Source organism: Daucus carota, chromosome 6 (genome assembly GCF_001625215.2).
Source record: "Daucus carota subsp. sativus chromosome 6, DH1 v3.0, whole genome shotgun sequence".
NCBI lineage: Eukaryota > Viridiplantae > Streptophyta > Magnoliopsida > Apiales > Apiaceae > Daucus > Daucus carota.
The window spans coordinates 22,318,485-22,341,735 of NC_030386.2; the positions used below are offsets into that span (position 1 = coordinate 22,318,485).

Below are 23,251 nucleotides of genomic sequence, written 5' to 3' on the forward strand. Positions count from 1 at the left end.
ATTTATGAGAAATGATCACTTAAAACTCCTAAACATCTCTGCCAATTTTAAGTTACCAATAGGCAAAATATAAGCTGAAGATCAGTACTCATGATAATCATTCAATCAAGTAAAAACAACAATAGAAGTAAAAAAATTTAATTATTATTTTCTTGAAAAAGCTCTTCCGTCCTAGGTCTAATTTTACTAACAAGATACAGAATGAAGGACAAAGTTTATACGGATGCTATAAGAAGGTCACTTTAAATGTAGTAATTAAACGGTAAAATAACTCAATTAAGCTCCAACCACTACGGGAAAACAGGACATAACCGACCGCCTGAATCGGTCGGTTATGAATACAATCGGTCGGTTATAAGCCTAAAACCGACCGATATGGGTGGTCGGTTAAACCCTGGTCGGTTACGTGAATTGGTCGTGTTTAACACTTAAAACCGACCGACAAGGTGGTCGGTTATGTGCTGTTTTATTCCCATAAAAATGGCCCCACTTGATGCCACCTGTCACCACGTGGCAACAGGTGTCACACCACGTCAAAAGCGAACCGTAAACCGACCGACTGCAGTGGTCGGTTATGTCCCTTTTTTCTGTGTTGACTTTGACATAAAACCGACCGCGGTCAACCCTTCTCCCACGGTCGGTTATGTGCGGTCGGTTATGACTCGGTCGGGTTTGTGGCAGAACGCCACCCTGATTTGCATAACCGACCGCCTCATAACTGACCGACTCCTAATGAAGACGGTCGGTTTTCTGGATTTTATGTAATGAATACGGTTGGTTATATTTGAATGCGGTCGGTTTTCTGGCAACATTATGGTAAAAATCGGTTATATCAAAAGCCTTATTACTACGATGTGAGATATTCTTGAATTCCAACAATTTTGTGGTAAAGCTTAATCTTGTATACTTCGTATTAACGGGATAAATAGGTGCTCCATTTTCAACAATCACCTCATACAATTTTCTTGCACTATCATTTGGAACTTCTTCTACATTCCTAGTTCCCGTATCCACGTTGTTATAAAATTCGGAATTTTCACCGGCAAAATCATGTAGCATCGCATTCAAATCTACCGGTTGTTCTACCCTCGTAGGTTCCCGAACACAATAACGATTATGCGATGTTCGACTACGTTTTCTTCCTCTTTCTTCACCATGTGATGTCCAAACGGTATAACCCTCAAGCATCCCCTTAGCAAGTAAATGGAATCTAACATCGTCGATACTTAACCAATTCAAATTCCTACAACGTTTACAAGGACACTTCATTGTACCATCTTCTCCCATTCCATTTTCACTTGCAAGTTTTAAAAAAGTTTCTACACCATTCCTATATTCCGGAGTTAACGAAATTTTATCACTTTGCACTTGATTACTAATCCAACTTCGATCCAAGTTTGTCATCTACACACACATTTAACACACATTTAACACACACATTTAACACACACATACATTTAACACACACATACATTTAATAACACATACATTCAATACACACATACATTCAATACACACATGTAATTTCACATGAATTTCATACACATTTAACAAATAATTTCACATGAATTTCATACATTCAATACAAGCATTCAATGTAATTACATACACACACATTTAATATAACAAACACTTTAACACACCCACCACACACACATTTAATGCAAAGAAATGAAAATCACTTACTTGAAATGTTTGCAAGTAATAATTCTTCCCCACTTTAGCTCCTTTCTTCTCCTTTGTTTTTTATTTCAAGTGAATGGGAGCTCACTACTAGCTAAAATTGATATAAAAGCTGCAGGTTAAAACCGACCGACCAATCAGTCGGTTTTAGTACCAAACAAAAAAACGACGTCGTTTTAAGGGGCTGACGCACAGATATTTTTATTTAAATTGATTTTTAATTATTTTTCCGCGGACAACAAAACCGACCAAACAGAACGGTCGGTAATAACGGTGCCAGGTCATACATATAACCGACCGTGACCCGCGGTCAGTTTTATTTGTTGCCACGTCACCCAGATCGTCGTCATTTTGTGATTTCGGCGAGATAAAACCGACCACGCGACCGTCGGTCGGTTTTATATGCGACGGTCGGTTTTATGCGGTCGGTTTTGACCTGTTTTCTTGTAGTGAACATATATACATATATATTACAGTGCCACTCTTTTATTATTCTCATTTAGACAATCACCTTTACTCCTCAGCTTTGTGAAAAATTTCAAGGGCAATTGTTCATGAGATGAACAACTTTCTCGTAAATTGTTGGTTTTCTTAGTACGAAAGGGGAGGAGATATAATATTTGGTGGAAGTTTATTATTATACTCATACCAGTACTTTTTATATAGAGCTTGTACGAACCAAACCTATTTGAATTAGACATACCATTTAAATAAGTTGCATCAGAAATTTGAATGAGATATACAATTTAAATAAGTTGCATCAGGAATAAAAATTAACTATATTGTATATGTTCCATCTGGTTTATACTGCTCTTTTGAATATAAATAAAGAGTTAGGCCGATGACAATACATATTTTCAGTCTTTTCTTGATTCTCATCTAAATTATGTCTCAAAATTAACTGTGATTCTCCACCCCGTTCTAACACTTTCTCTCAACGTCCCCCAGATAAAGCCTCATCTCTGAACCATGTTTTGAGCCTCTATTTCTCGTAGAGGTGCCAGCTGCCCATCATTCTGGTTCTACTTCTGGTCCTAGCCTCTCTCAATCACCCCAGGAAACAATTCCATCACAATTGTGTTTGTTGCCTCAGAATAATCGACCACCTACACAACTCATCTCCTTCAAATTGCAAGAAAACCTTTTTGTGGAAGTGTGTATGTGATTGGATAGAGCCAACATATGGAAGATGCCACCTCTATTGTTCCCCACCTATTTAGGGCACTAAGACCTTCTGCGCCATATTTTCTGCATTTTTACCGTGTTTTTGACCGACATGGGGGGAGTATTGTAAGTTATATTGATATCTCAGATTAGTTATTTAAATATTCAATATATACGCACACACATATATCATGAAATACAAATTTTGCCTTCAAAAGAAAAGCTTTAAGAAAATATAATTTTTTTACTGTACTTGTCTAAATAGCTTATACATTTTCATACAGGCTTCAGCTTTTTTTTCAGGCTCAATTGCATCAAATGGTGCTGGAAGTACTTATGACACGAACGGAACATAGGCTGGTGGGACATAATAATGACGAGGAGCTTCAGAAATATGGATGGGTTGGTACTTAATTACTTACTGACTTGCCCTTGTGGGGAACTTGGGGTTAACTGTGGAAACCATATTCCACAGAAACACAGTCACAATATTCTGAGTTTGTAGGATCCACAGCTGCGGTGGTGCTTCTGTCAAATTATCATATCATAGTAGCTAACTACAGAGACTCGGGTGTTGTTCTGGCTTACAATGAAAAAACTATTCCAACGGATCCTCATAAGGTATTGGGTGGAAAGTGTAAATTTTAGAAAATTGATGTGCCAACTAGGGGTGCATATTGTAAGTTTTAAAAAACATATTGGCATCGGTTATGTCATTTAACATAAAACACAGTCACGCCCCATATTTAACGCATATATATTTCATTTTTGAATAAGTAAATATATTTAACAATAAAAAATAATTAGTTAAACTGACCACAACCGGTCTGTTTTACGTTAGACCCAATACGTCACTGTTTTCTCTAACATATTCCTTAAAAATTTAATTAAAAATATTCAAGCACATAACCGATCGCCTGATCGGTAGGTTTTTAACGCGACACGTCACCATTAAAACCGACCAATCGTAATCGGTCGGTTTAATTCTGTTAAAGTCTTGCCAACTAAGCAAAATGAAGTCATTATTCCTAAAACCGAACGTTATGTGTCGGTTAAATTTATCCCGTCAAGCTTTTTGTGTTGGTCAGTTTTACATGGTCATCGGTTTTGTCGAGTTACTTTTTAGTGCTTTCAATAACTTTCATATGTTTGCTCTTTCTAAATACAAACACTTCCACAAAAAGGTTCCCTTGGGATTAGAGGCATATGAGATGTAGGTGGTGCATATTTTGAGGCAACAAATGCAATTGTGATGGAATTGTTTCTTGGGATGATTTGAGAGGCTAAGATTGGAAATAGAACCAAAATGATGGGGACATCAAGAGAAAGTGTTAGAACAGGATGAAGAATCATGGTTCTAAGACATGATCAGGTTGAGGATCAAGAAAAGACTATGCATTGTCAGTGGCCTAACTCTTTATTATATTTAAGGGAGCAGTATAACATCCGCGGGCATACAAGCATACAATATCCTAAAACTTTAGTATTATTTAGATAATGTAGTATTGATAAAAATCTTCTTAATATTCTATATCTTAAATTTGTATTACTTTCGTAAACATATTTTTTATGATTTTAATTTGTTCTTATCTTGATTGCATACCTTTTATTTAGCTAAACTTTTAATTTTATGTGTTTTATTAGTAAATATCTTTACAATATTTGTCATACTTTGGTTGGTTTTAATTTGATTGGTAAAAGATATCACTTATTTAAATGATATATCTAATTCGAATGTCAGGATCGAGAGCTTCTTCGTGTATTAGGAGGACATCTTGGGCTTATGGATCCTGATGAGTTAGCTCGTGCTGTGGCTGAGGCAGCAGCATCGCAGCAAGTGATGGTCGGCAGGTATATAATTTATTTAGTAGTTAACTGCAATTTTTTTATTAATTTTTGAAGCTTGTTTTTTCATGTTCTGAGATTTCACTTCTTTAATTGATTTGATAATGACAGAGTGATCATGATGATCAGGTTGCTAATGATTATGATGAGGATGCTGATATTGGAGGATCTTAGTGTCAGGTAAATTATCTATTTACTAGTTAACTTCAATTTCGTTATTAACTGCTGAAATTTGTTTTTCTTATTATGTTGTTTATAATGCCATCTCACTTCTTCAATTGATCTAATATTGACAGGGTGATCATGAAGATTAGGATGCTGATATTGGAGGATCTTTGAGTATTTAGGTCTTAGTATTGTACTGCTTGGTCATAATTGGAACATATGCTTTTGTTGCTGAATTTTTAAGGATGATGTAAACTTTGATGTTGGGATTTCTTCTATTGTTGTGTTCAATGCCATCATTTTAAATATAGATCATCGTGAAGTTGTTGGGACAAAGTTGTTTAGTGTTGTTGAAAAGCAGGTACAAACTGAAAATATATGGTAAATCTGGAAAAACAAAAAGAATTGAAAAAAAAAAATTAACATTAGCTACCGCTAGCCGTAGCCAATACTGGTAGCAAAAAGTCTCAAACTTAGCGACAGAATTGCGTAGCAAGCCGTAGCCAATACTGGTAGCAAAAAGTCTCAAACTTAGCGACAGAATTGCGTAGCAAATACTTGTAGCTGTATCAGCTACGGAAACCAGTAGCCATTCAGCGACCAACCGCGGTCGCTGATAACCGTTTTTCTTGTAGTGCAACTTATTAGAGTGATATATCTCTTTCGGATTTCAGAAATAATTTATTTAAATGGTATATCTCATTCGAATTTCTGGTATAAAATTCGCCCACTCACTTTTCGTAATTATTTGATTGACTATTCTTTCTATTATTAATTATCTTCTATTTTTCTTAAACTATTGGATTTCCATTTAGTTGATAATAAATGTCAATTATGTAATAAAATATTTCTATTAATTGTTCACATTACGAGTTCAATTGCATATACATTTTCATCCCTCTTAGTTATTTATATAATGTTCTTTTTGTTCATGAATGTTTTCTCCTTTAAATTTAATTTTATTTTGATTTAATTAACAATATATATATATATATATATATATATATATATATATATATAAACATATATTTAATTTGTTAGATATATAAATAAAATTGAGCAGTCACTTGTACACTATTCAGTTATATGCATTTTCCATTAATAAAAATATTTTTCAATTTAACTAATAAAGAATACAATTTTTTTTAGATGGATGATTTACATTTTTCAACTAACGGGAGATTAAAAAGATTTGAAAAAAAATTAAATACATTTGGTAAAAAAACAAAACTCAACTGATTAGTTATGCATGAGAAATTCCAGTGAAATATAGCATTTAATACCATTAAATAAGTTGTATCATAAATTCTAATGAGATATTCACCCCCACCGGCTCCTACATTATCTAAAGATACTAGCAAAGAAAAGTAATAATGAAAATATACCAATGGAATAAAAATTTACTATACTGTATGTGTTCCAGCTGGTTTATACCGCTATTTTGAATATAAATAAAGAGTTACATGAATGAGTGACAATACATATTTTCAGTCTTTTCTTAATTCTCATCTAAATCATGTCTGAGAACTGTGATTCTCCACCCCATTCTAACACTTACTCTCAATGTCTGCCAGATAAAGATAGAGCCTCGTCTGAACCACGTTTGCTGCCTCTATTTCCGGTAGAGGTGCCAGATGCCCATCATGATCTGGTTCTACTAATTCCCCTCTTAGTCTGCCTCAATCACCAGAAGAAACAATTCCATCACAATTGTTGTTACCTCCAATCCCAAGGGAACCTTTTTGTGGAAGTGTGTGTCTGATTGGAAAGAGCCAACATATGGAAGATGCCATCTCTATTATTCCCCAGATATTAGGGTCACTAAGACCTTCTGCACCATATCATCTGCATTTTTACGGTGTTTTTGACGGACATGGGGGAGGTCTTGTAAGAACATTATATTGATATCTCAGATTAGTTATTTAAATATTCAATACACACACACACACACATATCATGAAATAGGATTTTTGCCTTCAAAAGAAAAGCTTTAAGAAATTAGAATTTTTTCCTGTACTTGTCTAATTAGCTTATACATTTTGGTACACAGGTTTCAGGTTTTTGTCAGGCTCAAATGCATCAAATGGTGCTAGAAGTACTTCTGACACGAACATCTGAAATACAGGGAATAGCACCTGCGTCCGTAGACTGGTGGGACATACTAATGACGAGGAGCTTTAGAAATATGGATGGGTTGGTACTTAGGACTTGCCCTTGTGGGGAACTTGGGGTTAACTGTGGAAACCATTCCACACAAACACAGTCGTCACAATATTCTGAGTTTGTCGGATCGACAGCTGCAGTGGTGCTTCTGTCAGATAATCAGATTATAGTAGCTAATTGCGGAGACTCGGGTGTTGTTCTGGCTAACAATGGAAATACTGTTCCACTCACCCATCCTCATAAGGTATTGTTAAGAACCCTATGACTCCATGTCAATATATACATATATCAGTTTGGTTTTTCCTTTTGTTTTTGCTGAATTCTACATGTAGTATTCAAAATAAATTACTAACATAAAATATTAGGAGTTACAAATTATAAATATATATACACATACATATATACATATATGCGTGATATGTTATGCCCTTCTGGTGGCAGCCTGACCGTCCGGACGAATGGGCAAGGATTGAAGAACTTGGAGGACCAATAAGTAGATCTACTGATGGGAGAGTCAAGATCGATGATCATTTGCTAACCACCACTCGCGCAATTGGTAAATTATATATTCCATCACTCTCATTTATATTTTTAAATGTTAAAAATCATCTCACGTATTTATATTTTATAAATTTCATATCAAATTAAAGTTTAGAATCTAAACTTTAATTTGTAATCAGAATGGAAATTGGTTGTTGAGTTCAAACATTATTTTTTACTTGATTAAAATGCTAAACATGGGTTAAAATTGGACAGAATGAGGAAAGACGGATTGTCAAATATGTGGATCTAATTATGTTAGCTCCCTTTGTACTTTGGGTCTCACTAAAACAAATAAAATTTTTAATTGGCTAAAGAAGATCAGATACCAAACTTTGTCTATGTTAGTATTTTAAATAATTGCAAATATTAGAATAGTCGATATAAAACTTTTATTTATTGACATGCTGAAAGCTTAATTATATTACCTATAAGACATGAGAAAATTTTTTCGACTGTAATTTTTACAAATGTATGTTTTCACTATACATGATATTTATATTATTTATTAACAAAACATCTTATTGTCTTATGACAGGAAATAGGCATCTAAAAGAGTATCTCATTCCGGACCCGGACGTTACCTTGAGAACGAGGGATTCTAAAGATGAGTTCTTAATCATTGCTAGTGCTGGGTTCTGGGATGTTGTTTCAACCGACACGGCTTGTCATGTGGCTCGGGGTTGTTTCCGCCACTCCCATCCACCTTACTATGCTAATGCCGACGATGCAAATGGTGAGCCTCATCATTTTGACACTCTAGTACCATCTCTGTCCTTGATGTATCCATCACCAAGTGCAACAGCAACCGCAATACTTTCCCGTATAGCTGGTATACGAGGAAGTGAAGATAATATAAGCGTTATTGTTATTGATCTCATGAACAATCGGTCTTGATATTCTTTATGGTTGTGGAGTAAAGGTGATATATATATATAGTGACTGAGGAGCTTAACTAAGTTATATTGCCTTGTGTTATTACATTTGAAATGACCTTTATTTGAAGGAGCAGATCAACAGAAATATTCTCTTTCATTTTGTACCTGGTTACTTAAAAAGACCTTCTACTCAAGTTTTTTTTGACTAAAATAATTTGCATTATGTTTTGTGAATTGAAATTTTAATGTAAGCTAATGTTCTTTTTACTCATATTGCATGATTCTCAGTACTAATCTAGAGCCTTTCTTCATACCTCTTTAGAACTTGTTGAGATGTTTAGAAGTTTCATCTGAACATTTCATCTAAAAATCTTCAATGGTTAGTTCTTTGTATATTGAATCATATTATATTTCAACATGAAATCACTCCAAATCCCATTATATTGTGTTGAAGTCGGAATCAATTAGTACATCATGCCTGACCCTAGCTTCTTATATATAATTTGCATTTATCTTGTGGAGATTTAGTATTATTTTTAATATCTACTATGTTAAGTCAACGGTTTTCGTATTAGGTTATGGATTTAATAAGATTATATTAGTTTATGGATTTTTTCCCTCTTAGATCAGTCAAGATAAATTCTCTCATTGTTTAGAGTTTGTTTTAAATTTTTTCTTTCATCTTCTTTTTCTTGATGATTTTTGTTGCCCTCCTCATAGTTAATTGTTTTTTTTCCTTCGAAGGATTGCCTTCCTTGTCTAGTGTTGTAGGCAAGTCGGCATTTTGTGAGATTGTTTTTTACTAGTAGTGCGTTATTATGATAGGAGTAAAGTCATAGGTACATTTGTATTATTTCATTTTTGTCATGCTCTAAATAGGAGTAGTAGTCGTAGGCACATCGATTTTCCTTTTTTCTCTCTTTCTTTCTCGGGCATTGTGATGTGAGTAGCCCTAGCTACATTTATAATTTTTTTCTTGTTCTTTTGACTAGTTTAGTTTATGGGATTGTGTCTTTAACCTTTCTTCTCTTTTTTCACATTTCTTGGTTTAAAAGCGTCATAAATTGGTTTCTTGGTAATAATTAGGATATTGATTTGCATTCTATTTTGGTTTTGATTTGCTATTACACTTGAATACGGTCCGATGATTTTCGAATTGGATATAATTTGTTGATCTGAATTCTATTCAAGCTTAGTTTAGATTAAAAGTTGAATTTGGTTTTGGTTTTTTGGTTGTGGGAGATATTATATGTTTTGAGTTGATATTAGATTTCGAAGCAGTTTGTGAAATTGGAGATATTGTTTGGTTTTGTTTTCATATTAGATTTTGACATTGTTTATAGTTGGATTTAGATTCCGATTTAGTTTTGATTTTTGTTGATTTGGATTTTGTTTGGGTGTTCTTGGGTTGAAGATAAATTTGGATATCAATATTGTTTCGGTTGGCTATTGCATGATATGGATTATTCTTCTTATTGTGGATCTTTGATGAATTTTGTTACTACTTTTTTTGTTTTAAAAACTCTCGATTCACTATCATGATTTTTAGAGGATGTTACTATATATAATGTTATTGGATATTTGTGTTATTTTATAAGTTTCTTTGTAATAGTAGTTTGGTTTTTTAATGTTTTAGATGTTGGCTTTATAAGCCTCTCTCTTGGATATAATAAAAACACTCTATTTTATAGTGTTTCTCCATATTTATCAATTTTAAAGACCTAGTTGACTACCAACACTCTTTTCAGATGAAAACTATTCTTGCATTCAAACTCTTGACAATTACGCATGCCTTACACATTCCAACTCTTGACACTTTGGACCATGTCAGAGCTCAAGTGTCTTTTTATCCCACCATGCCCATGCCTTATTGCAAGACTAAGGGGATAAGAAACAGCCTATGCCATGCATCTTCTTCTCAATCACCGACAATCTCGGCATCTACAACAACAACAAAGTCAAATCTAACTCCCAAATAAGTTGAAGATGCAACTCAACTAACAGAATGAAATCTGGTGAAGATATATAGCTGTTGAAAGAACTTATCAAGACTGTGAATTCTCTCAATTGTTAAAAGGTTTGGTAGTTTCTATGAGTAACAACTATTTTGGCTATATTAAGAAACTAAATAGAACCATCCGTTATGTCAAATCCTTCACAATGATCAAAAAGATAAATGGAATTGATTGCTGTTCAAATGAGACAGTGATCTTGAATTTCTTAAAAAAGAGAAATTCTTGTTAAACCGACATCATATACAGCAAAATCATAATAGTGTGTAGGAACTATGATGAAGTCTCTTGTTGCATTACCTCAAGCATTCCTGTGAGCCCCCTGGGCATCCTGCAATTAATTGAACCCTGAACTCCCGAAATGCTCTAACATGCATCATCCTGTGAGTACAATGTATCAACTCTAGTGGCCTGAATCCAAAGACACCATGCACCTGCGTATAAGAGGTCCCCTTCTCGGGCTTTACCTGTGTGAGGGGTATCCTCTAGGTCTCAGAGCGTCACAAAATATATATGTAATTCGTTTTTTATTTTATTATTAATAAAAAAGCATTATTTACTAATTACTATAACTTATATTATATTCTATTCTGACTTAGTTAATCATGAAATTACACATATTAAAAATCATGTCCTTGGAAAATAAAGAAAACTCACTTTTAATTTTAAAATTGACGATGATATACAATTGTTTTATTTTTATTTAGAACTTAGCTGGAAAAAAAAAACAAATAAAATAACAGAGTCCTAATATTGAAAAAGAATCATTGAGAGCCATGGATATATATATCATTGAATATATCATTGATCAGTCAGTCATGAAAACAATGAAACTGATATAATCATTAATTGCTATATAGAGTATTTGTGCAACATCTAGTTGTTATTGATGATTTTACAAAACACAGAAATAAACCTTTGTTAGACATAAAATGTGAATTTCATGTAAGAAAGACACTACAAGAAAAAAGAGTTTTCAAACAAGTGTTTTTTTACTACATACCTTATCTTTTGTTGACTATCAAACGTATTACATGAATCAAACAATATTCACAAGCACAATTCTTTCTTTAAAGAAAGAAAGTCATTACAAGAAAAATAGTTTAAGACAGTATTAAACAATATTCACAAGCACAATTTCTTTCTTTAAAGAAAGAAAATCATTACAAGAAAAATAGTTTAAGACAGTATTTTTTTTCCCACAGTGTGATTCTCTCATTTTCCCTTAACTATTGGGCGTCGTCATCTGTTATATGGATCATCAGGCTATGGTTCAGGACCTGTACCAAGAACGACCTATTTAAAAACCATTATTCCTCTTCTAATATTAAGTGTTTTGTTTTTTAGTTATGTTGTTGGAAATTGATAAACACAATATGCTCATAATAATAATTGTTATGATTGTCTTACCACAATTATTATTTGGTTATTATAGCTAGAAGTGTCTCACTATTGTCCTTTATCTATAACATTGTTAATACCTTTTCATACAATGATTTATTAGCTATATATAGAATGGTCGCATAAATCTTAGCTCTGCCAAGCTTCCACCCTTTAACAACTGTTGTCTTGACGAACAAGTACAATGGAAGTATAAGCATTGGTTTTCATTTCTATCACACAATATTTTATATATTTTATACATTAATTGGCCAAGTCTATTTAACACAATCATTTTTTGAAAATAATGTTGTTTTTCTTATATGATTGTGAAATATAGTTGTTTTTCTTATATAATTGTAAAATATCACCTGCTCACTACAAACAAATTTTAATGAGGTATACACCAATACCAACCTATATTTACTATATTGTATATATTCCGGCTGGTTTAATTATACTGCTCTTTTGAATATAAATAGAGTTAGGCAGAAGACAATAGATATTTTCAGTTTTTTCTTGATTCTCATCTAAATCATGTCTCAGAACTATGACTCTTTACCCCGTTCTAACACTTTCTCTCAACGTCCCCCAGATAAATCCTCATCTGAACAACGTTTGCTGCCTCTATTTCAGGTAGAGGTGCCAGCTGCCCATCATTCTGGTTCTCCCTCCCGTCCTAGTCTGTCTCAATCACCCGAAGAAACAATTCCATCACAATATGTTGTTACCTCCAATCCCAAGGGAACCTTTTTGTGGAAGTGTGTGTGTGTGATTGGAAAGAGCCAACATATGGAAGATGCCATCTCTATTTTTCCCCACCTATTTAGGTCACTAACACCGCTTGTGCACCATATTTTCTGCATTTTTATGGTGTTTTTGACCGACATTGGGGAAGTCTTGGAAGAACATTATATTGATATCTCATATTAGTTATTTTAATATTCTACACACACACACATATATAATATCTGGGCTGAAATAGAAATTTTGCCTTCAATTAAAAGAAAAGCTTTAAGAAAATATAATTTTTTCACTGTACTTGTCTAATTAGCTTATACATTTTGGTACAGGTTTCAGCTTTGTGTCAGGCTCAATTGCATCAAATGGTGCTAGAAGTACTTATGACACCAACATCTGAAAGACAGGGGACTAACACCTGAGTCCGCAGGCTGGTGGGACATACTAATGACGAGGAGCTTTAGAAATATGGATGGTTTGGTACTTAACCCTTGTGGGGAACTTGGGGTTAACTGTGGAAACCATTCCACACAAACACAGTCACAATATTCTGGGTTCGTAGGATCCACAGATGCAGTGGTGCTTCTGTCACATTATCAGATTATAGTAACTAATTGCGGAGACTCGGGTGTTGTTCCGGCTAACAATGGAAATTTTATTCCAATCACCCATCCTCATAAGGTACTGTTAAGAAACCATGACTCCATGTCAATATATACATATATCAGTTTGGTTTAAATCTGGTTCTTTTGTTTTGTTTTTATTAAAATATTCTATGTGTATTATTCAAAATGAATTACCTAAAATAAAATAATGGGAGTGACAAATTTCATATCTATATGTGTGTGAGAGATATGTTATGTTCTTGTGCTGACCGCCTGACTGTCCCCACCAATGGGTTATAAGGAAGCACTTGGAGGACGAATAATTAGATCTAATGATTCTTTCAAAAAAAAAACTAGATCTAAGGAGATTTTATATCAAATTATTAAAGTTTAGAATCTAAACTTTAATTTGTGATAAGAATCGAAATTTGCAACATCAAACGGACATGAATGGTTATCGTTGCGGTAGATATCAATTAGTGCCTCTAATGCAACATAATCTGGCAACACTCGCGTTTATACCATTGCGATAGGTCATATATGGCGTAGTGTGTTGTTGAGATTAACCATTATTTTTTTTAATTGGTTAAAAATTTAAAATGAGACAAAAGCAGGGGAGAGGGATTATCAAATCCTTAATATGGTGAATATCTAAGAGCTTATTGCACTTTGTAACCCCACACTTTGAAACGTAACAGTTTGTAACTCTAAGTTTCATTTACCTTTCGGTTTGTAACCCTGGCCCACACATCCGTTAAAAACAATCGTTAACTTTAACTATTTGAAAGGAAACAGTGTGTATATTAGTTTATAACAACTACTTTACCCCTGTGACCTCTCAAAATTTATGTATTATATTTTAATATTATTTCTGAACACACACAACAATATAATATTAAATTACAAATAATTTTTAAAATATGTATTTATTTTAAAATTTTAAAATAAGTTACATCGTTTATGTAAAAATAAATAAATTTTCAGATTCTAAATCTTAATACGTATTTTAAAAATTATTTTAAATTGTTTTATATTGTTGTGTGTGTTCAAATTTAATTTCCAAATATGATACATAAATTTTGAGGGGTCACGTGGAGTAAAGTAGCTGTTAGAAACTAATATACACACTGTTACCTCTCAAACAGTTAAAGTTAACGGCTGTTTTTAACGGATGTGTGGGGCCAGGGTTACAAACCGAAAGCTAAATGAAACTTAGGTTTACAAACTGTCACGTTTCAAAGTGTGGGGTCTGATTTGCTAATCAGCCAAAGTGTGGGGTTACAAAGTGCAATAAGCTCAATATCTAATTATGTTAACTCTTAAATTTTTTTGACATTAAATCATACTTTCTAGACTTGAATATATATATATATATATATATATATATATATATATAGTAAAGTTCTATGGAGACCACTTTTATTGGAGACTGTGGAGACCACTTATGTTCAGCAATCAAAATACTATAAAATACATTATTTTGTGAAGTATGTTCAACAAATATCATGTATTCATTAAAATTATTAAAGATCATCTATGTTTCATAAGTATATAATGTATGTTCTGCAAGTTGAACAATGTCCTGCAGACTAAATATATTTCGTAGAATATAACATTTTGTAATGTTCTACATGCGAAACTTATATGATATTTAAGATTTTAAAGTGAAATAATGATTTTATACAACATGATGTGCAAAACTATACGTTTTGCAATGTTTTTATGCAATATTTCACTTGCAGAACATAAGTGGTCTCCACGGTCTCCAATAAAAGTGGTATCTATAAAATTTTACTCATATATACAAATGTTTGTTTTCAACATATTCATATTATCTATTAACAAAACCCTACTTTCCACCATATAAATGACTCTAGAGTCTAATCATATATACTACAGTAGTAAATACAAAAACTTGTAAGGTCCAAAGCAACCCTACTTTGTGACTCAATGGATGAAAAAACATCTTATTGTATAGAGCAAATCGGCATCTAAAATGGTATCTCATTCGAGACCGGACGTTATCTTGAGAACAAGAGATTCTAAAGATGAGTTCTTGATCATTGCTAGTGCTAGGTTCTGGACTTCTGGCACTACAAGAAAAGCGGCTAATTTCGACCGGTTATTTTCAACCGGATCTTAATTTCGACTGTTAACGGTCGAAATTAATATATTCGACCGAAACCAGTCGAAATTAAGGCCGGTCGAAATTAATTTGTCGAAAATAACCCTCCAACTTTTTCCCGCCCATGGACTTGGTCGAAAATAATAGCCGGTCGAAAATATCCATGTGGCGGGAATTTTCCCGCACTTTGTTTTTTGAATATTTTAAGGGGTTTCTGATCGAAAATAAACATTCGACTTTTTCTGGTCGAAAATATAATTTCGACCGTTCCCGGTCGACCAAGTAATTTCGACCAGATTTAGTCGCAGGTATATTTTCGACCGTATGTAGTCGAAAATAATAATTTCGACCGTTTCTGGTCGAAAGCTTATTTCGACCAGAGTCGGTCGAAAATAATAATTTCGACCGTGTCTGGTCGAAAGCTAATTTCGACCAGAGTCGGTCGAATTTAGCCGCCCAAAAAAATAAGTTGCCTTTCCCCTTTCCTTTCCAGTAGCCGTTTCCTCTCCGTTATCTTTCTTTGCTTACCCCCATTTTTTCTCTACATGGCTTGTCATGTGGCCGAGGTTGTTTCCGACACTCCCATCCACCTTTCTACGCTAATGCAAACGATCCATATGGTGAGTCTCATCATTTTGACACTGCAACGGCAGCCGCAACACTTTAATATAAGCTTTATTGTTGTTGATCTTATGAAAAATTGGTCTCGATCATATTCTTTATGGTTGGAGTAAAGGTGATACTGGCTAAATGAGAATAACAAGAGAGTGGCCCAGTACATGATGGAGTGAGGAGCTTAATTGAGTTATATTGCATTGTGTTATAACATATTGAGTTATATTGCAAAATGTTATTACATTTAAAAGTGGCTTTTATTTGAAGCAGCGGCGTAGAACGTTTTCTTTCATTTTGTACTTTGTTATTTAAAAAGACCTTTGGCCGGAGTTTTATTAAATAAAATAAGCATTATGTTTTCTGAATTGAAGTTGCTATATAACCTAAAGTTGCTATGATTAAGATTGCTGGAATCTGGTTTCTCCAAAAAAAACATCACTTCCAAAAATCATGATCATGAACCATTCTCGACACTAATCTTTATGTGACCTAAAGTACTTCATGTTTGGCCCTAACTTCCTATATTTAATTTGCAATTATTTTGTGGGGGTTTGGTCTTATTTTTAATATCTAAGTTAACCATTTTCGTATTAGGTTATGGATTAGTAAGATTATATTATCTTTCAATAATTTTAATAGACTCTCTTTTATTTCCATTCTAGTTAGAGTCTTGGTGAGTTGCCATAAAATGCTAGCAGTAGCTAATAAGATAAACAGTTCTGTACTCCTGTTCACAAACCATCCCTGAAATAAGGAGCACTAAGGAATGAGCTAGAAAATGTCCCTCCCCCGTTTGGGAAGAGAGTAAGAAAACATATGAGAAAGAGTACGAGCCCCCAAGCATATCGATCATCTCCTAACGGAGTGATCTCATCCTTTGCCGGTATTTCTTCTCCGCCTCTGAAGAATGTTGCAAACAGTCCCCATGCCAAACAGAGAACACTCCCGCTTAGACCACCGATGCCAAGGAGTAATGAAGTAGTGAAAGATAAGACACTGGCTGTGCTTCTTCCAAACATGGATTGAGCAATGCGCCCACCTTCAAGTCTTCCACATGGCAACAAGTTCAATGATGTTACCACCATTCCTTCACCAATGAAATGTAATCACAATAAGAGGCTTTTCATTTTAAAAACAGAGTTACATCTAACCTTTGTATTCAGTTCTCTAAAGTTCCAGCTGCAAAGGACTGAAATCTATGTTCTATACAGAGATTTAATGTAAACCAATTTGACATTTCTAAAGCACTGACCTAAGAGTCCAGCAAAAGCAAGTGGATCAACAGGGACACCCACACCTTCAACTGCATATGGTAATACGTTCCCTAGGTCATCGGTGTATGGGCCTATTACGAATTGGATGAACGAAAGCAAAGGGTTATTGAAGAAAAATTGAGGCCTTATATACCTGCAGAAGAATGAGTATCAGCTTTTATAGATGTTCTTCTCTTTTGAACCTTAAAAGGCAAAGTAAAGAGATTAGGAAACCATGGATGCATGCCAATATTTACATAATGGGCATGTGTTTTAAAAGATCTATTAGAGCTCCATGACTTGGAAGATGCATATAAATCACATTTTGTACTATTAGAGTCAGTTATTATAGGAAGGAACCATCTATGAAGAGGTAGCTAAGTACTTACAATGCGTTATCGCATCCATTAAAGCTGCCATCAGCCACAAAAGCTGCAACTGCAAGAAATAGGGATGTTAGATATGCACTGGCTGTTCTTGCGACAGGAATATCAAAAAGCGCCTTCTTGTTTGGCAGCAAAGGCTCATAATTATTCATCACTCCCAAGCATCCAGTCCAATTGGAGGGCACTAAAAAGGACGGGCTCAAATTCACACCACAACGTGCTGCGGTTATCCTTGTGGATACACCAGGTAATCAAGAGTTTCTCTTCACAGAAAAAGAATTGATACCTAAAGTATTATACTGCTAATGAGAAATGTTTGGTTTTCATTCACTCCCAATGCCAAATATACTGATTCACATTCTTCAGAGAGAAACTTGCAAACTCGTCACTGCATTTGGAGATAAAAGATGCGACAAAAAACTTGTTGATATTATCAGTGCATCCTCGGGTATGATGTATATCATCAAATTGTCTGAGATATATGAATTTACAGCATTTAAAAAAGCTAAATTTAAGCAAAAAGCTTGTAAATAAACTTTATAATTTAACAATGTCAACTTTGACTCAATGGTTCTTTACTAGAAAATTCATTAATAAATAAGTTTGCCCTCACCCTTTTATCCCTTAAGGCATCTCTGAAGTTAATTTTCACATGTTTGCCAAAGCATACAGGACAGAGCATAGTAGCAGAATATTTTACCTCTGAAACTCCCAGAATTGTTAGGAAGCCACCAAAGAGAGGAACAACATAAGCTAGGTCGTCGTTAAACGTAGCATCAGGTTTAAGAAAGAAGCCACTCATCAAGGCTATTGTTCCAAACGTTGTGACACATAAAAGTACAGAACTTATATAGCCCCAAGGAGTGCTCAGCCTGGTCGACTCAAACTGGAGATCAATTTCCGCTTTTGGTTGTACCATGCAAACCTTAAAGACATATAGGTAGGTAGTCAGAATACTTCAAACTTTAGTTGCTACAGGGGAAATCTAAAACTAAGTCGACAATTGCTTTTCACTGCAATTGTGTTTGGAGTTATTTTGCTAATAGGATATTAACATAGACCTTAAAATGGACTATTAATTAAGTCTTTAACAAATTTCAACTTTTATCAGTTATATCATCTTGTATAGTAATGTGATCTTGTGTAACATAAATGAGATCCAAATTTCTGAGTCTAGTTATTTATGTTCTATGTACAGTATGCAACCAAAACCTATTGCAATCCTAAAGATGACATTATCATTTTCTGGATATACCTGTTTGGTAACGTCATCAGTTTTTTCCTCCATAAGCCAGATTACAACCTCCCTCCCAGCAGCTTCAGATAGCTTTTGCTCCAGCACTGGAATAACTTCTTCAACAGGTTTCCTTAGATTTCCGATAAAAATCCCTCCATCACCAAATCTCCTCACATCCCTAGCGAAAAATGTATTGAATCCAAAACAATCCTTTAACTGCTTTTCTAGTAGTGATATATAAAATCAGCTGGCACACAAGCATACAATATCCTAAAATTTTAGTATTATTTAGATAATGAAGTATTGATGAAAATCTTCTTAATATTTTATATCTTAAATTTGTATTACTTTTGTAAACATATTTTCCGTAATCTAATTTGTTCTTATCTTGATTGCATACTTTTTATTTAGCTAAACTTGCAATTTCATGTGTTTTATTAAAAAATATCTTTTCAACATTTTTTTTACTCTTGTTGATTTTAACTTGATTGTAAAAGATGTCACTTATCCAAATGGTATATCTTATTCGAATTTATGTTACAACTTATTTAGATGATATATCTCATTCGAATTTCAGATACAACTTATTTAAATGATATATCTCAGTCGAATATGTGGTATAAAATTCACCCACTCACTTTTTGTAACTAATCGGTTCAATGTCTTTTTTTATAAAGAAAGGTTCAATGTTTTTTTATTATTAATTATCTTCCATTTTTTCTTGAACTATATATTGGATTTCAATTTAATTGATGATAAATGTAAATTATCTAATAAAATAGTTCAATTAGTTGTTCACTTTACGAGTTTAATTGCATACACAGTTTCATTCCTTTTAGTTATTTATATAATGTTCGTTTTGTTCATGTGTTTTTTCATTTAAATTTTATTTTATATTGATTTAGTTAATAAAAAATGAAAATATTTAAATATAAAATTATATTTAATTTTTTTTTTGATATATAAATAAAATTGAGTAGTCACTTGTACACTCTTTGGTTATATACAATATTTTCTATTAATAGTAAATATTTTTCAATTTAACCAATATAATTTATAAATTTTTGGAAATGGATAAATTTCATTTTTTCAACTAAATGGAGATTTATTAGATTTAAGAAAAAATGATATACGTAGTAATAAGAACAAAAGTGAACTAATTAGTTATAAAAAGTGAGTGCATAACTTTATTTTGTACAAAAAATTTTAATGAGATATACCATTGTAAATAAGTTGCATGAGAAATTCCAATGACCTGTAGGGACCCTACATTATCCAAAGATACTGACAAGAAAAAGTAATGATGAAAATATACCAAAAAGGAATAAAAATTTACTATGTTGTATATGTTCCAGCTGGTTTATACCGCTCTTTTGAATATAAATAAAGAGTTATGCCCATGACAATACATAATTTGAGTCTTTTCTTCATTCTCATCTAAATCATGTCTGAGAACTGTGATTTTCCACCCCATTCTAACGCTTTCTGTCAATGTCCGCCAGATAAAGATAGAGCCTCATCTGAACCACGTTTGCTGCCTCTATTTCCGGTAGAGGTGCCAGATGCCCATCATTCTGGTTCTACTACTTCCCCTCTTAGTCTGCCTCAATCACCCCAAGAAACAATTCCATCACAATTGTTGTCACCTCCAATCCCAAGGGAACCTTTTTGTGGAAGTGTGTGTCTTATTGGAAAGAGCCAACATATGGAAGATGCCATCTCTATTATTCCCCAGATATTAGGGTCACTAATACCTTCTGCACCATATCATCTGCATTTTTACGGTGTTTTTGACGGACATGGGGGAAGTCTTGTAAGAACATTATATTGATATCTCAGATTAGTTATTTAAATATTCAATACACACACATATCATGAAATAGGAATTTTGCCTTCAAAAGAAAAGCTTTAAGAAATTAGAATTTTTTCCTGTACATGTCTAATTAGCTTATACATTTTGGTACACAGGTTTCAGGTTTTTGTCAGGCTCAAATGCATCAAATGGTGCTAGAAGTACTTCTGACACGAACATCTGAAATACAGGGAATAGCAACTGCGTCCGTAGACTGGTGGGACATACTAATGACGAGGAGCTTTAGAAATATGGATGGGTTGGTACTTAGGACTTGCCCTTGTGGGGAACTTGGGGTTAACTGTGGAAACCATTCCACACAAACACAGTCACAATATTCTGAGTTTGTCGGATCAACAGCTGCAGTGGTGCTTCTGTCAGATAATCAGATTATAGTAGCTAATTGCGGAGACTCGGGTGTTGTTCTGGCTAACAATGGAAATACTGTTCCACTCACCCATCCTCATAAGGTATTGTTAAGAACCCTATGACTATGTCAATATATACATATATCAGTTTGGTTTTTCCTTTTGTTTTTGCTGAATTCTACATGTATTATTCAAAATAAATTACTAACATAAAATATTAGGAGTTCCAAATTATAATTATATATACACATACATATATACATATATACGTGATATGTTATGCCCTTGTGGTGGCAGCCTGACCGTCCGGACGAATGGGCAAGGATTGAAGAACTTGGAGGACCAATAAGTAGATCTACTGATGGGAGAGTCAGAATCGATGATCATTTGCTAACCACCACTCGCGCAATTGGTAAATTATATATTCCACCACTCTCATTTTTATTTTTAGGTGTTAAAAATCATCTCACATATTTATATTTTATAAATTTCATATCAAATTAAAGTTTAGAATTTAAACTTTAATATGTGATAAGAATGGAAATTGGTTGTTGAGTTTAAACATTATTTTTTACTTGATTAAAATGTTAAACATGAGTTAAAGTTGGACAGAATGAGTAAAGACGGATTGTCAAATATGTGGATCTAATTATGTTAGCTCTTCATTCTTTTGTACTTTGGGTCTCACTAAAACAAATAAAATTTTTAATTGGCTATAGAAGATCAGATACCAAACTTTGTCTATGTTAGTATTTTAAATAATTGCAAATATTAGAATAGTCGATATAAAACTTTGATTTATTGACATGCTGAAAGCTTAATTATATTACCTATAAGACATGAGTAAATTTTTTCAACAGTAATTTTTACAAATGTATGTTTTCACTATACATGATATTTATATTATTTATTAACAAAACTCTACTTTTTCACCATGTAAATGACTCGTTGGATCATATTATGAAATATAGAAATTTATAAGTCCAAAGTAACCCTACTTTGACTCAATGGGTGAGAAAACATCTTATTGTCTTATGACAGGAAATAGGCATCTAAAAAAGTATCTCATTCCGGACCCGGACGTTACCTTGAGAACGAGGGATTCTAAAGATGAGTTCTTAATCATTGCTAGTGCTGGGTTCTGGGATGTGGTTTCAACCCACACAGCTTGTCATGTGGCCAGGGGTTGTTTCCGCCACTCCCATCCACCTTACTATGCTAATGCCGACGATGCAAATGGTGAGCCTCATCATTTTGACACTTTAGTACCATCTATGTCCTTGATGTATCCATCACCAAGTGCAACAGCAGCCGCAATACTTTCCCGTATGGCTGGTATACGAGGAAGTGAAGATAATATAAGCGTTATTGTTGTTGATCTCATGAACAATAGGTCTTGAGATCTTTATGGTTGTGGAGTAAAGGTGATACATACTGACTGAGGAGCTTAACAGAGTTATATTGCCTTCTGTTATTACATTTAAAATGATCTTTATTTGAAGGAGCCGAATTGAAACATTCTCTTTAATTTTGTACCTTGTTACTTAAAAAGTCCTTATACTCAAGTTTTTTTTAAATAAAATAATTTTCATTATGTTTTGTGAATTGAAATTTTAATGTAAGCTCATGTTCTTTTTACATATTGAATGATTCTCAGTACTAATCTAGAGTTTAACCTTTTTTGATACCTGTTTAGAATTTATTGGGATGTTTAGAAGTTTTAAGTGATCATTTCATCTAAAAATCTTCAGTTGTTTGTTCTTCATATATTGAATCATATTATATTTCAACATCGAATCACTCCAAATCCCATTATATTGTGTTGAAGACGGAATCAATCAGTAATTCATGTCTGTCCTTAGCTTCCTGTATATAATTTGCATTTATCTTGTGGAGATTTAGTATTATTTTTAATATCTACTATGTTACGTCAACGATTTTCGTATTAGGTTATGGATTTAATAAGATTATATTGGGTTACGATTTTTCCACTCTTGGATCGGACAAGATAAATTCTCTCATCGTATAGAGTTTGTTTTAAATTTTTTCTTAGATATACTTTTTCTCAATGATTTTTGTTGCCCTTCTCATATTTATTATTTTTTTCCTTCGAGGGATTGTCCTTTTTGTCTAATGCTCTAGGCACGTCGGCACTTTGTGAGATTGTTTTTTACTTTTCGTGCGTTATAATGGGAGTGGCCATAGGTACATTTATAGTATTTCTTTTTTGTCATGCACT

At 33.4% G+C, this 23,251-nt stretch overlaps 3 protein-coding genes across 3 annotated transcripts; 2 read left to right on the top strand and 1 right to left on the bottom strand.

Annotated features, from left to right (window-relative positions):
- The first annotated feature begins 6,373 nt into the window (after positions 1-6,373).
- LOC108226078 (probable protein phosphatase 2C 75) lies at positions 6,374-8,457 on the top strand. The gene is made up of 4 exons (XM_017401032.2): positions 6,374-6,508; positions 6,908-7,264; positions 7,462-7,576; positions 8,099-8,457. Exons 1-4 carry the CDS (start codon positions 6,374-6,376, stop codon positions 8,455-8,457), a joined length of 966 nt encoding a protein of 321 aa, XP_017256521.2.
- Positions 8,458-16,633: 8,176 nt separating this feature from the next.
- Positions 16,634-17,790, bottom strand: LOC108226079 (probable zinc metallopeptidase EGY3, chloroplastic). Its single transcript, XM_064079813.1, has 3 exons — positions 17,559-17,790; positions 17,169-17,323; positions 16,634-17,003 (listed from the first exon to the last, which is right to left on the bottom strand). Exons 1-3 carry the CDS (start codon positions 17,705-17,707, stop codon positions 16,648-16,650), a joined length of 660 nt encoding a protein of 219 aa, XP_063935883.1. The 5' UTR covers positions 17,708-17,790; the 3' UTR covers positions 16,634-16,647.
- Positions 17,791-20,236: 2,446 nt separating this feature from the next.
- On the top strand, positions 20,237-22,412 carry LOC108226080 (probable protein phosphatase 2C 75). Its single transcript, XM_017401033.2, has 4 exons — positions 20,237-20,605; positions 20,761-21,114; positions 21,310-21,424; positions 22,054-22,412. The coding sequence occupies exons 1-4, from the start codon at positions 20,237-20,239 to the stop codon at positions 22,410-22,412; spliced, it is 1,197 nt and encodes a 398-aa protein (XP_017256522.2).
- Positions 22,413-23,251: the final 839 nt, after the last annotated feature.

Bases quoted from the DNA above. Each gene is read 5' to 3' on its own strand.
- LOC108226079 (XM_064079813.1), bottom strand. From the start codon at position 17,707: ATGAATAATTATGAGCCTTTGCTGCCAAACAAGAAGGCGCTTTTTGAT. The intron at 17,324-17,558 runs GTAAGTACTTAG...ATTCTTCTGCAG, and splicing joins AATGGATGCGATAACGCATT to GTATATAAGGCCTCAATTTT. The intron at 17,004-17,168 runs GTCAGTGCTTTA...TCATTGGTGAAG, and splicing joins TGCTTTTGCTGGACTCTTAG to GAATGGTGGTAACATCATTG.
- LOC108226080 (XM_017401033.2), top strand. From the start codon at position 20,237: ATGTCTGAGAACTGTGATTTTCCACCCCATTCTAACGCTTTCTGTCAA. The intron at 20,606-20,760 runs GTAAGAACATTA...TTTGGTACACAG, and splicing joins ACGGACATGGGGGAAGTCTT to GTTTCAGGTTTTTGTCAGGC. The intron at 21,115-21,309 runs GTATTGTTAAGA...TTGTGGTGGCAG, and splicing joins CACTCACCCATCCTCATAAG to CCTGACCGTCCGGACGAATG.
- LOC108226078 (XM_017401032.2), top strand. From the start codon at position 6,374: ATGTCTGAGAACTGTGATTCTCCACCCCATTCTAACACTTACTCTCAA. The intron at 6,509-6,907 runs GTTCTACTAATT...TTTGGTACACAG, and splicing joins CAGATGCCCATCATGATCTG to GTTTCAGGTTTTTGTCAGGC. The intron at 7,265-7,461 runs GTATTGTTAAGA...TTCTGGTGGCAG, and splicing joins CACTCACCCATCCTCATAAG to CCTGACCGTCCGGACGAATG.